At 52.9% G+C, this 14608-nt stretch overlaps 1 protein-coding gene and 1 long non-coding RNA gene across 4 annotated transcripts in view; one reads left to right on the forward strand and one right to left on the reverse strand.

Annotated features, from left to right (window-relative positions):
* Positions 1 to 943: 943 nt before the first annotated feature.
* Positions 944 to 9518, reverse strand: LOC121140791. The gene is made up of 3 exons (XR_005877703.1): positions 8979 to 9518; positions 3875 to 3951; positions 944 to 1824 (listed from the first exon to the last, which is right to left on the reverse strand). It is a non-coding gene; the product is annotated as an uncharacterized LOC121140791 (long non-coding RNA).
* A 208-nt stretch (positions 9519 to 9726) lies between these two features.
* Ablim2 (actin binding LIM protein family member 2) overlaps positions 9727 to 14608 on the forward strand; it is a 127060-nt gene continuing 122178 nt past the window's right edge. For all 3 annotated transcript variants that reach the window (XM_040746966.1, XM_040746965.1, XM_040746968.1), the window contains exon 1: positions 9727 to 9884. Coding sequence is in view for 1 of the 3 variants with exons in the window: in XM_040746968.1 (XP_040602902.1) it covers positions 9875 to 9884 (10 nt within the window). In the remaining 2 variants the exon portion in view is untranslated. The remainder of the gene's footprint in view (positions 9885 to 14608) is intronic.

Here is a 14608-nt window from a genome sequence, read left to right on the forward strand (position 1 = left end):
AAAGGGGAACATGCCCCATTTTAAAGATGAAAAGAGTGAGGCTCAGATGGGATATCAGCACCATGGGAGTCCCACAGAGACAACTTGAAGGCCATTGACCTTGATTAAGACTTGAATTGCAGCGCCCTCTAGTGTCTGCCTATCTCTTATTGCAAGGAAGCCCCTAGTTTGCTCTCTGAAAGGTGAGACCACTGTATCAGAGACACAGCTCCCATCCCTGCTTTCCATTTCCCCAGGATTCTTGCTCTTAGAAGGAGAGAGCTGGCCGGGCGTTGGTGGCGGTGCACACCTTTAATCCCAGCACTCAGGAGGCTGTCCTGGCCTTGATCTCATAGAGGTCTGCCTGCCTTTTCCTGGAGGCAGACTGCTGGAGTGCTGGGTTTAAAGGCATGCTCCACAACAGCCCTGCTGATGTGTCCTTCTAATACCCAGAGCTTCCCAAGCATCAGGTAGATGGAAAGATAAATGGATGCCCTGGTCTGGGATTAAAAAGTCATACCTTCTTCGCCATGAAGTCTACTCTAAAGCCCTTCCTCCTGTACCTACAAGGACAATATTGCCAAGTATATTAGCAATGGAGGGATGATTGTGGGGGCTCAGTGGGGTTTTCAAAAGGCCCTGTGGGGTGAGAAACTGGAGTCTGGAGACTACGCTACTGTGGGCGTGTCCTCCTTTTCTTTGTTGTGGGCGTGTCCTCCTTTTCTTTGTTGGTAGTGGGGTGCTGGGAACTCTGCCTGGTACTTGCTGCCTTTTGCTCCCTCTGAATCCCTCCTGGAGCAGGGCCTTTCATCTTCCCTTCTAACTCTAGAGAGGGATCAGGTCATCCGTAGGTGCAGGGCTTCTCTGAGTATGTCTGTCAGAAGTGGGAACAAACAAGAGGTGGGACCTTGGGATGTCCCATACTTAGGCAGAAGCAATCCAAACCTCAAGGCCATACCAAGGATGCCTAATCTCACTGGCATTTATTCATTCCATTGGAGTAAAAACCTGATGATCTGGGAGCTCAGGAAGGGTGTTCAAAACAAGAAAAGCTCAAGTCCACTTGGCTCAAACAGAAAGGTTTCCATTGGCTCTGGCCCTAAAGGTTAGAGGTAGATCTCAGGACTGGCCTGATCCAGGGGCTCTGGGCTCACTCTTGCAGGATGTCCTGAATGTGACTTCCTTCACAGGCTGACTTCCCATGAGAGGCGTGGCTGTCACAGGTGTGCACCCACTCCTAAAATGTCCTGACCAGGAGGGGCATCATTGAAATCATCTTGAGGATCAGAGACACTGTTCCTCAACTAGTTGGCCTACCAGCTGCCAGACTTGGGTCCTCTGCCCTCCTAGATAGAATCCTTTGTGTCTAGGGGACTCTGGGTGACGGCTGAAGTGGTCTAGTGCTGTCTTCATGGTATGTGCTCATCCTGTAATCATCCAGAACCATCTGAACTAGACATGGGGTTAGCTTGCTTCTCAGTCAACTGTGTGTTGGGTGGGGTACCACTAGAAGCAAGGGAACTGAGAGTCAGGTAACTAGGTAACCAGCCAGGAGACTAGAAGAGATTAAGGCAGTTCCTTCCCCATCCTGGGCCTAATCACACAGTGGTCACAGGCTAGGAACACACTGGCACCAAAGCCTCAGAATTGGGAAGTAACCCAGCAGAAAACCGTTGCTTCTATCCTGTTCCTCTGTCGGTGAGGGCAGAGGCTTGCGATGGTGCTCTGTGACAGCAGGCAGCAATGGAGCACTCTCCCACCAGGGTGCAGCGCAGTAAATACACATGTTGAACAGAGCCACTTCCAGCAAGTGTCCCCGGAAATGGAAGACACCACATATTTTCCCTGTAAAAATTATGTGTAACTTCAGTTTTAAAGTATTCTTATTTATATATGTTAAAACGCTGTTTTTCTGTACTGCATGCATACTGTTAAAACTGTGAGGAGAGGGGCTGGAGAGATGGTGCTGCAGGTAAGAGCACATACTGATCCGGAAGAGGAGCTGAGAGTTTGGTTCCCAGCACCCATGCTGTCAACTCACACCCACCTGTAATTCCAGATCCAGAGGGGATCCAATGTCTCTTGCCTCTTTGGGCACCTGCACTCACATATTCACATGCAACATACCGACACACACACACACACACACACACACGTTAAAAATAATAATGAGACTATACATGTGTATACACATGTAACACTTTGGAGACCCAGAGTAAACTCCAAACTTCTGTGTTCAGCAGCATAACAGGACAGAAGGGAAAGAATGGGTAGAAGGAGCCCCGTGAGACATACACTACATTGATCGTGGCTCTGCGTGAAGCCCTGACGACTTTCCCCTCTGGACCTGCAGAAGCAATTTCCACAAGTCTTGGGTGGCAAGTGTGAGCCCCACAGCAATGGTCTTAATCCCATGGACAGGGTTGTGCTCAGTGGCAGCTGTGCCTTCATCCATTGCACTGTATGGGCTCGGAGCTTGACCACAGTCCCTGAGCAAGGTTGGGAGCTCGGGTGCAGCCCTGCAGCATCGACTAGTCTTTCCCCACTATTCCTTAAGATGAATGTTCTTACTGCTGCTCTTATGATCTTCCTATAGAAAGCTTTTCCTGGGAGGACCCCAAGTCCTCTTTAGAGCAAGTTGGGGTGTTAGCATTCTGTTCCTGGAGTTGAAAAGCCTTGGTTCCCTGGTTCCATCCTTTACCTGGCTCCTTCCCCAAATCAGCTTCAGTTTTGTCAGAGGCTGCCAGCATGCAAAAGCTTACCACCTGTGAAAGGGGGAACCCAGAACATGTGGGAACTCAGAAGAACACCCAAGTCCGCTACCCAGGTTGGAACTTCCAGAAAGAGGTGACAGCTGGGCTGACTGCTGGGCACCAGGCAGGAGCCACGAGCAGGGCAAGGAAGAGGCAGGTGGGGGCCTTCAGCAGGGAGGCCTCCAGGGCCAATATGCATTGTTAGCAGATGCCTTTGGCTTGCTGCAGGAGGGACAGGGAGATCAGGATGGGGACAAAGAGACCAAGAAGAGGTGGATGTGGCCACCCCAAAGATATAGGACTTGGCCATGCCTAAGCAGAAGCAGGCTCAGGAACCTGAATGCAGGACTTGGAACTGTGCCAAAATGGATTCCCAGATGTCAGGGGGACAAAAGTGGCAGCAAGTGCTAGGATGAGGTGTAAGAAGCTGAGAATAGGTCACACTTGGGCCAGGCCTAAGCTGTAGCAGCTGAAAGACAGAGAGGTGGTAATCTGGACTCTCCAGAGAAGCCAACTGAGAGATACAGATGGGTGGGTGGGTGGATGGTGGAAAAGGTGGCATGGTGGGTGAGTGGATCAATATATGGGTGCGTGGGAGGGTAGGCAGATGGCAGATGGTGGTAGATAGATAGGTGGGTGGATGGATGGATAAATGGATGGGTGGTGGAATGGTGGATGAATATTTAGATGGATGATGGATGTGGGTGACACAGCAGATGAATAGGTGGGTGAATGGTTAGATTGCTGGATGGGTGGGTGGTAAAAGGATGGGTTCAGTGTGTTTGCCCAAGTGAGGGGGGCAGAGTAAAGAGAGATCAGGGCTGGAGAACCCAATGGCAGGGGTGAGAGTCAGAACAGAGGAAGAAACCGGAGTCTACTGGGGACAGCAAGACAGATAAATGTAGAAATGTACCCACTCTGCAGAGCCACACAGGGCTCCCAGGGTATGACAGCAATTGGGCCGGGTGGAGCCCAAGGCAGATGAGTGGCACTAGGGTAAATGGAGCTGTGCAGGTGTCACAGTGGGTGTGGATGGCTCCTTAGAGCATGAGGACCCTAGGAGGCAGACATCGCAGTTGGACAGGCCGTGGTCTCAGGTTGGTTTTGGCTTTGCTTTCATATGCAGAAATCAGAACACTTACCTTGATTTTTCCCTGGCAGGACATTTTGTATTATCATGAGCCACATGACCCTCTGCTCCCAGTGCCTTGTCTAGAACCTGTAAAAGAAATCCTGGTGGAGATGGCCCAGTGGTGTCACTTAAGGGAAACTGGCCTTGTTCATAGTCTTGGTGAAACTGTGGGTCAGATGCACTCTTCACCAGGACATCATGGGATGACAGAAGAAGGAGCTGGGCCTGTGGAGCCTGGAGTGAGGTGTGCAGGAAGGGGCTGAGGGTCAGCTTCCCCCTGTTCCACAACACACATCCTCTGGGACCCGTTCTCTACATGAAAGAGGGAGGATTCTTGGTTCACCCAAGAAAGCTATTGGTTGTCAGCCTGTGACAGGTGGCAAATGACCATAGGCTTGGAGTTGCTCAATGACACCAAGTCCAGGCTCAATTTAGATGGGTCCTTTCAGGTCCCAGGACAAGAGCTGATCTCTCCATCAGGGACAGCTGTCGTCTAAGACACCACTGAGCTGTGTGACCTCATTGTCATTGAATGGGTACACCACCAGTAAATGGGACGTGTGTCTGACAGAGTCCAGGGGATTCTGACCTTGGGGACCTGGTTCTGGTGACCTAGTTTTGTTCCCACTTTGTTCCTCCTGCCCCAGAAGCCTGTACACCTGCCTATTCCTTCCCAGGGCAGCATCCACAGTTCTGGAGGGATCACGGGGTTCCTTGTGGAGTCTGAGACCGGACGCCTCATATGTTGGGTTGAGTTACGCGTCCCCCAAAACCAAGTCCTAGCCCCTCCTTCCCACACGGGGCTCTGCTCTGCCTGCTTTGTAGAGGGACAGCATTTCTTAGCTGGAGCTGGCCTGGTTCTCCCTGCTCAAAGCCCCGGTACTGATCACGGCACTGCCCACATTCAGGGTGGCTCCTCCCATCTCAGTCACACTCCTACAGATGCCCTCTCATGCACAAGGCCTGAGATGGTTCTAGACTCTTCCAAGTTGACAGTCAATGTCAGCCACCACAGCATATGACTTTGACAAGGCTATTGAGGATGTCAGAGTTAGGGTGAGCAGACTAGGATAGGCCTCAGCCCAGCACAGCTGGATCCTTACGAGAAGGGAAATGCGATGGGGACACCCAGAGGACGGGCAGAGCGTGAAGAGGAAGGGGTGCTCCTGATAAGACAAGGAGAGGGGCCCAGAACAAAGCAGCCTCAGAAAGGGCAGCCCTCCGGCCACCTTGAGCTTCCATCCTTTAGGTTTGGGAGAAGACATTTCTAAGGGGCTCGAGCCCACCTTCAGCACAGCCTGTGGTATTTGTTACACAGCCCTCACAGGGCTTGTTCATCCAGTGTTTGCTATGTGCTCTCCTTCCCACACACTCCCGGCTCCTCCTCTGCTTCTGCTGCGTGAGTACAGCCTGTCCAGTGGCTAGCAGTTTGGGGCCTCGTGTGTGTTACTTCTCAGATGTGACCTTGTGCTCTGCCTCTTTCTAGGGCTCAGATCAACCATGGGCCTCGGGGCCGCGATGGCTCAGTGATGGAAGACACGCTGTTGTACCTGTACATCACTTCATACCAGCATCAGTGGGAAGCAGGAGCAGTCCGGGCTGATGGCCATCATCCCTGCATCCCCCCCTTTCTCTGTACCCCAGGAAGAACTTAGGTGAGCCATGGTGGGCCTCAGCTGTCTGCCCAGGTGTGGACACTGCTTTTGTTTGTTTTTCAAGACAGGGTTTATCTATATAGCCTTGGATATCCTGTAACCTACTGTGTAGACCAGGCTGGCATCGAACTCACAGAGAACCACCTGCCTCTGTCTCCCTAGTGCTGGAATCAAAAGTGTGTACCACACCCCCAGCTGGCTGCGGAGACTGCCTTTGACAGAGCAGTGCAGAGCAGTGAGTTGGCTGCTGGCCTCTCTCTTGGTTTCACATGGCATGACTTTAAATTATTGAGTGGTTGGGAAGGCCCACAATGACATCCTATTTCATTTGTTTCTCTCCTGGGCTGTGAAGAGATCAATGCTTCCGCTCCATGTGGGGCCATGGCTTAGGCTGGTCCTGCCCCTGGAGAGGAGGTCTCCCTCTGCCATGGCTGCCTTACAGGCAGGAACTGAGCACTGCTACATTTCCAGACCCATACCTTTCTAGACCAGGTCCCAGGTGAGCCTCACTGCCTTGTGGCACACTGCCCAGAGTCACCCTAAGGGAAACTTCCTCAGACCCAGGGAGATGGGCAGGAGGCTGTAGAGGCTTGACAGGTCTAGCCTCTTTCTTTTATGGAGTGGGGGTGTCAGTAGAGTCGCAATGTGGGGCACACATTGACCCCATAGTTCAGTGGCATCTTTTCCTTGGGTTAGAGACCCCAGGGGTCTCTAGAGACCAGGAGGTGCACTATGGACACTAAGATGAGGAAGGCTTACTGTCACCTGGCAGCGATGGAGCCAGGCAGGAGATGGAAGCTGAGGCTCTGAAGTCACATGGTGGTGATCAGTGAGGACCTGGACACGGAGGACACTGACTTAGCAGGTTCAGGAGAGCCTGCTACAGGGAGAAGGCTTAACTAGAGCCCATAGGGTTAGCCTGTGCTTTCCAGAAGAGTGGGCATTCCTGTCAGCCAGAGGCAGAGCACAAGGTGTGACCCAGTAGAACAGTACTCCTGGTTTTTTGTTTGTTTTGGTTTTGGTTTTTTGAGACAGGGGTATCTCTGTGTAGCTTTGGAGCCTGTCCTGGCATTTGCTCTGTAGACCAGGTTGGCCTCGAACTCACAGAGATCCACCTGCCTCTGCCTCCCAAGCACTGGGAATAAAGGCGTGCGCCACCATCGCCTGGCAGGACTCCTGTTTTAACCACTTACTTCATGTGTGTTCTTAGAGTCTTACGTCCTTTGCAGGCAATGGCAGATTCAGGAGGGCACAGCACCAATGACCCAATGGCTCACTCTTCTGGGTACATTCTAATATTCTAATGGTCATACTTGGTAATAGTGAGTGCCTCAGTTTCTCTTTCTGTAAAATGTTAGTGGTGACAATGGAGATGTTAGGACCCTTGAGACAATGCATCTAAACCATAGGGTTTGGCACAGAGGCACAGCAGTCCTGGCTGCTCAAGTACAATTTCACACCCATCCTCCATTTCTCTGCTTTGAGCCAAGCCTCATGTAAGGTCCATCCAACTCTGGCTGCCACTGGGGTCTGACTCTCTGCCATCTGCCATCACCCTACCTGCTGTCTCCAGGAGGCTGACACTAGGGGCTCCACCTGCTGTCCTTTCATGTTTCTGGGGACCTTGTATCTGAAAAAGGAAGTGAATACTCCCAAGACAAACGCTCTTTGTTTTGAAGCAAAGCAGCACGGCAGGGACCTGAGCTTGTCCTCTGGGCGCTGGTGGAAAAAGAAAGAGCCTTCATCATATCCACAGCCCACATGTCTCAGGAAGCCTCACAGGCCCCAACCATGAAGAAACTTTCCTTCAAGACATGGCAGGATGGGCTGAGCTTGCTAGCTGCGCTGTCAGATTCAAGATCATTTGTTTCCCTCATCTTTTATCTTCATGCTTCCAGGAACACACTCATGTTTATAACCTGTTGCCCAAGAGAAAGCAGTGTCTGGCTCATACTACTCAGAACTAACTAGCCCACAGGCCAGGGGCTGTTTATTTGTTCTGTGCCTCATCCTATAGAATCTACGTTCCACAAACAATGGTTAGGCTACTCTCCTGAGGGCCAGAGTGACATAGCACCCTTGGATGTCACCGGGGGCTCTGACAATCCCGCCCTGTCTCCTGTGCACCCCGCCCCCTTCTTCCTTGGCTTTCGGCATGACTTTGAATGATCTAGCAGCTCCAACATCTCGGCCTGATGACACAAGAGATCTCCCCAGATTCCAGGCTCCAAGTGAGGAGAACACAGTGGGGACATGGGTCCTTAAATGCTTCTTAACCCGAAAGAAGGCAGATCCCATGAGAGGCAGCCGTGTGCAGACAGCCTTCCTGAAAGGGCACGGGCCACTGATGCCTCCTGAAGATGCCAGCAGCCCCAGGCCTTGGGCCACACCCACCCCTTTCCTGGTGCCCTGGTGCCTGGAAAAGATCCACTTCTAGGGTTTTCCAGAAACAGAGACTAGCCAAGGTGAGTGTGCTATGTTTACTTCTGTTGCTGTGACAACACACCTGAGCCAGGTAGGTTTTTAAAAATAGAGGTCTGTTTGGCTCATGGTTCTGGAGGCTGGATATTCAAGAATGTGTCTCTCACATCTGATCTGCATCTGCCCCTGAGTCTCAGTGGTCAGTGAGAGGGCCATGGTCTGGCTGTAAAGGGTGCAGAGCTTCCTGTGTCCTCCTTGAAGCCTCTGGTGCCCTCTCCAGGCAGGCTGCTCAAACAGCAGCAGTGGAACTTGACAACAGTGAATCATGGGACTTGATTTTCCCAAGTCATTGTTGGCTGAAATCATGGTCAAAAGCCCTATCATCTTGACTATTGTTTATTCAGCATTGGCTCTAGGCTAGCAGCTTTGAACAGTTTTCCTTGTATTAGTAATTTAACCCAAGGGTATTCATTGTGACTGGAAAGGTAGGGAAATTGAGGCACTGAGCGAAAGCATGGGTCAACCATGGGTCACAGCCCTGCAGACTCAGAACAAAGGTCTAAATTTAATCTATTCAAATAGACTGATTTGCTACAAGTCAAATCCAGTCCTGCAGGGTTCTGGGCAGCTGAGTCAGCCCTACCTTGGTTATCAACTTCCTGGGTGATTTGGTTTTCTGGGCAAGAGATCCCAGAGTCAGACCCCGCTCTTTGTGGGTACCTGCTGCTTCAAGAACAGCTGCCAGCAGCGTCTCCTGATTTACAGGACGGGAGGTATATGCTGCTCCCCCAAGGCTTCTGCTCTTCGCCACAGCCTCTGGCCGCCTGGTCCCCTTTGAAATAGACGGGTGTTACTGATCACTGGGGAGGAATTTCTGCTCCTGCCCCAGCACTACTTTGAACAATCCTGACTGGGGCCTAATGCCCGTGGCTCGTGCCTCTCCATGCAGCGGACGGCTTGTACGCTTCCACTCTGGGCGCTGCGCATCCGTGCTCTGTCCTCTCTCTAGCCTGTTTCCTCTCAACGTCTTGTGCCCACCTGTTGTCACCACCGGCGCGCGGCAGAATCCACCTGTGCCTCCCCACGCAGACTCTCCTGTCAGTCTGTTTCCACGCCTTGCGCTGGACGCCTGACGTCACAAGGGAATCGGTCACCCTGTGGGCAGGATGGCGAGAGGGCAGGACGTGCCAACGTCTCCTCAGTGTGCACCGCCCAGCGTCAGCTGAGCCATATGAGCGACGCCTGCGGCGTAAGGCGAGGTGGCCAACAGCTTAGTCCCGGAGTCTGGATACCTGCACCGGGATCCCAACCCGTCAGGACCTCGCCCTGGGTGTGTGTGTATCATTAAATACTGCTCCTGATCTGCTTCCCCGCCCCGCCTCAGTTTCCCCATTTCTGTGCACTGTGAAGGAAGGGACGATCTGGTTCCGAGGTCTTCCATCACTCCAGGACAGTTACTCCAAGATCTCTTTTCCCTGCGCCTTCCTCTTCGCGATCCCAGTACTGAGATGAGCCACAGTCCCCTTGTCTCCCTTAGACCGTGTTGACAGCTCCGCAGATCTCTAGAAGCAGGTGCGGGAGGGCACCTGCCCTGCCTCCAGCCTGCGCCTGCGCGGACCGCACAGCCTTTTGGGACTCGTAGTCCTCACGTCCAACCGCGGTGGCACGCAGGCGGGCTGTGGGGGGCGTAGCGCCTACACTTCCCAGGGTACGACCCTCCCGCGGCACATCGAGGGGAGGGGCCTAGCTGAGGGGCGGGGCGGGGGAGGGGGCGGGGCGGGGCGGGAGCCCCGAGCTGCGGTGGCGCTGCGGGCAGAGGGTGCTCCAAGCCTCTGGCCACAGGCGCGCCGAGGATCGTGCGAGCGCCGCACCTGCGGGCCCGGTTGTCGGGCTGTCGCAGCGCGGGGACCGCCCTATTAGGAGCTGTCGCTGACATGAGTGCAGGTGAGTGCTGCGACTGAGGATCTGCTGGTTCAGAGCTGCAGCCCTGGCAGGGTCTCCAGGACTGGGTAGCAATCAGGCTGTACCTGCAGTGCAGAGCCCTGAGTCCAGCGGCTCCACCCAACTTTTGCTCTAGGGTGTGCAGCCCCAAAAGATCGACCCTTATCCCCTGTTCCTGAGCCGGGGTCGCGGAGTTCCGTGGCGTGTGCCAGGATCCTTTCCCTCCGTGTCAGCTAGGGTAGCTGCGCAGGGATGTCTGGCAGGCGCCACTCCTTGCTTCTCGCGGGGGTTCCAGGTTGCTTCGGTAAAGGGACCTGGGTCCTGTTAAGGGGCCCTGGGTCACCGCAGTCCTAACGGTGGAGAGAGGTGTGATGACAGGCGGAGCTTTGCAGCAGGGGACTCCGCCCTTGCACGGTTCCCGCAGCGTCTGGGTGGTGGCGTCTGGCAGACCCTGAGAGACCCAGGTTCGCCGCTGCGGGTCTGAGTGCCAGAGCCTGTATGTGTGTCAGTCCCAGCGCTGTCGCTGTCTGTGTGCGTTGTCCTTCCAGCACCTCACTCCTGAGCGTCTCAGCCCTGCCTTTCCCGCCGCACCCACCCAAAGGGATCTGACAGCCTCTGTGCGATGCTGGAAAATCCCACTTCCCTGCAACCCAGCAGCGCCTGTGCTCAGAGAGAAACTGAGATCGAGAGCTGGAAGGCTTTGGCTCAGAAGTGGAAGCATCTTCACATCACCTCGGGATGCACCCATCTGACAGCCTCATGAGTGCGGCCTGTTGGGAGGGCTGATCCTTGCATTCCCCAGCAGAGAGGGGCAGACCTCCATTTTCAGGAGCTACAGCCAGATTTCAATGACTTGAGTTCTGGCAAGTGATAGAGATTTGAACCCAGGACTTCTTGATTCCAGCTTGCCCCCCCCAAGCCCAAGCTGCTACTGACAGACAGCAGTGTGGCCCTTGTTCACATTGCATAAACCAATATGAACAGCTGCTTCCTCTGGGAGAAAGTGTATAGGGAGGGTTTGAGCTTGGGACAGCTCTCAGCCTGGAGTACCTCCTCCCAGGAGACTGTCCCCTCTCCTTCCTCAGCAAGGAAGGAGAAACTTCTGCAGTGGATGTTAAGAGTAACTAAGAGCAAGAGGCATGGGAAGCGGGACCCCCCCCCCAGACGGTCAACCTGTTACCTGGGTGTGTACGGGAAGAGCATCCTCAGACTTGGCAGGGTCTCTAGACATTTATCTAATGGCGGTGGGGATAATGACTGGGTGCATGTAGGGTAATTCCATGCTTTCAGACCATAATTGATACCTCTCTCCCTCCTGTAATCAGGTTACCCTCAGAGGGAGCACAGGTGCCCACTCCCTGCATTTGTAGTTTTTGTCCCCAGGGGAGGAGGGCTGGGGTTATAATGGCAGGGAGACTGGGCTTTGAGCTGTGGTGTGTTTGTGTCTGGTGGTCTTGGCACTGGGGCGTCTTCCCAGCCATGGTCTGCTCATCCGGAACTTCGGTTCCTCTCTAAGCAGGAAAACCCTGCACACAGCAGCCCCTCAGGAGTGTGGATAGTCATTGTCATTCTAGGTGCACTTTTGGAAAATGGAGCTCAAGTGTTGTCTGACTCACCTGTCCCTCATGTCTTGGCTCTGGCCAGCCTATTACATACACAGTGGCGAGTCGCCTTTGTTTGCAGTGGAGGGGAGTGGACAGAGGCACATGGGTTCTAGTGCGTGGCTGCTGTGAACATTTGGCAACTCAGGAGCTTTTGCTATCAACAGGGAAAGACTTCCCTGTGCCTCTCTGGGAAAGGCTGGCATTACTCTGGGATCTGGCACAGATAGGTGTCATGGGGTGATACTGGACCTGGCCATGCCCAGACTGGTAGGTGACGGGAGCACCTGGTAACCTGTACAACCTCCTGAGCTAAGTTCCTTCACAGCTGTGATGAGGACAGAGTGGGTGCTGCTGGGGTCTGACAGCACAGTGCTTCTCCATGCTGGATCTGGTGTGACACTGATGCCTGTGGATGCCACCCTGACTGTGTTTGCCTGTTGATCTCAAGTGTCCAGGGAAGAGTTTACAAAATACCAAAGCAAGGTACAAGGAGATGATACTCCATGGCAGACAGAATCCAGCATACTAGCCATGCAGTTCTCCGTACCTCGGTTTCCCCAACTGTTGGAGGAATCTCTGTAGCTGTGTGTGCAGTGCCAGTCTTCACACAGTGAGCCTGCAAAGTGGTATTGGGAGCAGAGGTTGCTTCCTTGCATTGCATTCCTTGTGACCACGGTGGGGGGAAGGGGGCGGGAAGGCTTCTGAACCAGGAGTGGACATGATGAACCCTGTATTGCCTCTGCCAACAGGCACTGGGTCTTGAGTAAGGCCTGTGTACTTGCTAAGCCTAGATGTCCCTGGAGGTGGCTATAGGCCTTGTTGAGCTGAGGTAAAGGAGTGTATGTTTGTGTGTCTGTATGTCTGTATCTGTGTGTATTTGATTCTGTAATTAGGTGCCGCAGACCAGGGACTTTATGGAGAAAGAGACTTTATCTTTGGACAGGGTTAGAGCCCCAAAAACCAAGATCAAGGCATCAGCAGACTGATTTCTCTCTCCTTGGCTTGTAGGCAGCATCTTCTCCCTGTGTCCTCACAGAGTTGTCCCTCTGTGTGTCTGTGTCCTGATATCCTCCTCTTCTAAGGACACCATGCTGATTGGATGAGGGCATGAGAGTAACCTCATTTTATCTTGATGACCTCTCATCTCTGCATACAGACACAGACTAAGGTGTTGGGGTCAGGACTGCACTGTGTGAATTCAGCTCATGACATGTAGAGGCCTGGGAGCCTGACTCAACCACCTTTTACTCCCATGGCTACTGTGTAGGCACCTGGAAGGGACCTGAGGATGCTCTGGATGTGAGAAGAACAGACACCCATTAGGGTCAAGGAAGAGTATGTTGTACAGTCATCTAACACACTTGGAATGTGGCACTTGCTCCTCCTATCCCAGGAGTGGGTAGCATTTGGCCACAAGCTGTCTGCCTGGGCACCACTAACATAGCAGAGCAGGTCACCAGCCACGGAGGGGAATGTAGGATTTCATCCTGGAAATATTTACTAGGTACCCAGCATGTGCCTGCACTGCTCCAGGCTCTGAGACTTTGCAGAAAACAAAAACGTGAAACTTGCATCCTAGGGAGGTGTGGAAGGCACTAACAATGGATATGATGATCTCTCAGTGTTAGCAGAAAATGTCTAAGAAAACCTATTTCATTAAGAAACAGCTGAGGGGAGCTGGAGAGATGGCTGAATGATTAAGAGCACTGGATGCTCTTCCAAGGATTTGATTCCCAGCACCCACATGGTAGCTCACAACCTTCTGTAATTCCAGCTCCAGGGGAATTCGGTGCCCACTTTTGGCCTCCTTAGACACCAGGTGCACAGGTGTGCACAGACAAACATGTTGACAAAACGCTGGTACACATAAAAAATAAAAGCAAACAGTGGAGGGTGAAACTGCATATCTCATGTCATCTCAGCTCTCCCACACAAGAAAGAAAGGCTTAGAAGGAGAATCACCAGCATGTCTGAGGTGGCGTCTGAGAGCCACTCACGGCCCGCTCTTCTTTGTAATGAGATGTAGAGTCAAAAGCAGGAAGCAGTGTTGCTTTGTTTCTGGGAATGGTGTACGTGGGTTTGGAAACCCATGATTGCAGAGAAATGGGATGCTCCATTCTGTAGGAGTCACTGCCTTTTGCACAGAGCACAGAGGGGCATCTCATTGTCCATGTCCATATCTGGGCAGACATACCATATCCCATCTCCGCTAACAATGCCACTGTGTAAGGTACAAGAGATGAATCCCCTAACACTGAAATGTGTCAGGAGTCACATTTGGCCAGGACTCCGAGGACCATAGACTGTCACTCTCTAGTTCCATCTTCTCTGTATTCCCAAGCTCTGACATTTTTCCCCATGATGATCAAGGTTAATTCCTAAGCTAGCTACCCCAAATTAAGTTTCTGCTAATGAGGTAGTTTGGTATTTTCTAGAATTAGGTTTGAAGTTGGTGAACTCTTGGTAAGTCCATTCTGATATCCCAGGAAAGGGAATGTCCCCTGATCCTTTGAGTGTTCCTAAACCACCTGCCCAACACACTGGAGAGCTCTGAACTGGCAAGGAGGAGGGCCAGCCCTGAGGATGGCCCTGTCCTGTCACTGGCCCTTTAAAAGGGGCCATGGCCTATTCTCAGGGCCAGGCCAGGCCACAGTTGCTGACACTGGCAGCTGCTGGAACTCAGGGATGCTGGCCCCATGCCCACCTGCTCTAGAGTCTGTGACTGTCCTCTGCACAGGCTCCTTGTGCCCCTCCTGTGCTTTCTTGTACCAGCCTCATCAGAGGTGTGGTAAGGCCTTCCCCTGAGTCGGGCCTCCTGGGCTGGCTTCTTGCCTCTGCTGTCCTCTGTATTTCCCTGATCATATATCAGGGTCTTGGGGGACCAAGGGTGCTAGGCGCTCATTACCACTGCTAACTGCCTGGCAGAGCCTCACAGAGCAGGTAAAACAGCCCCCGCAGGAAGACAGTGTGACAGGCAGTGTTAACTCTTAGATTTACTCACCATCATGTGCTGTGATGGGGGCTTCTTGGCTGCTTCAAGCACTCTGGGCTTCAACCAAGTTGCTGCGTAGAGCCCCAAGGCTTCCGGTCCCTGGCAGAGTAACTGGAGCGCCTCATCTCTGT

Source organism: Mesocricetus auratus, unplaced genomic scaffold, assembly GCF_017639785.1.
Source record: "Mesocricetus auratus isolate SY011 unplaced genomic scaffold, BCM_Maur_2.0 Super-Scaffold_100006, whole genome shotgun sequence".
Lineage (NCBI taxonomy): Eukaryota > Metazoa > Chordata > Mammalia > Rodentia > Cricetidae > Mesocricetus > Mesocricetus auratus.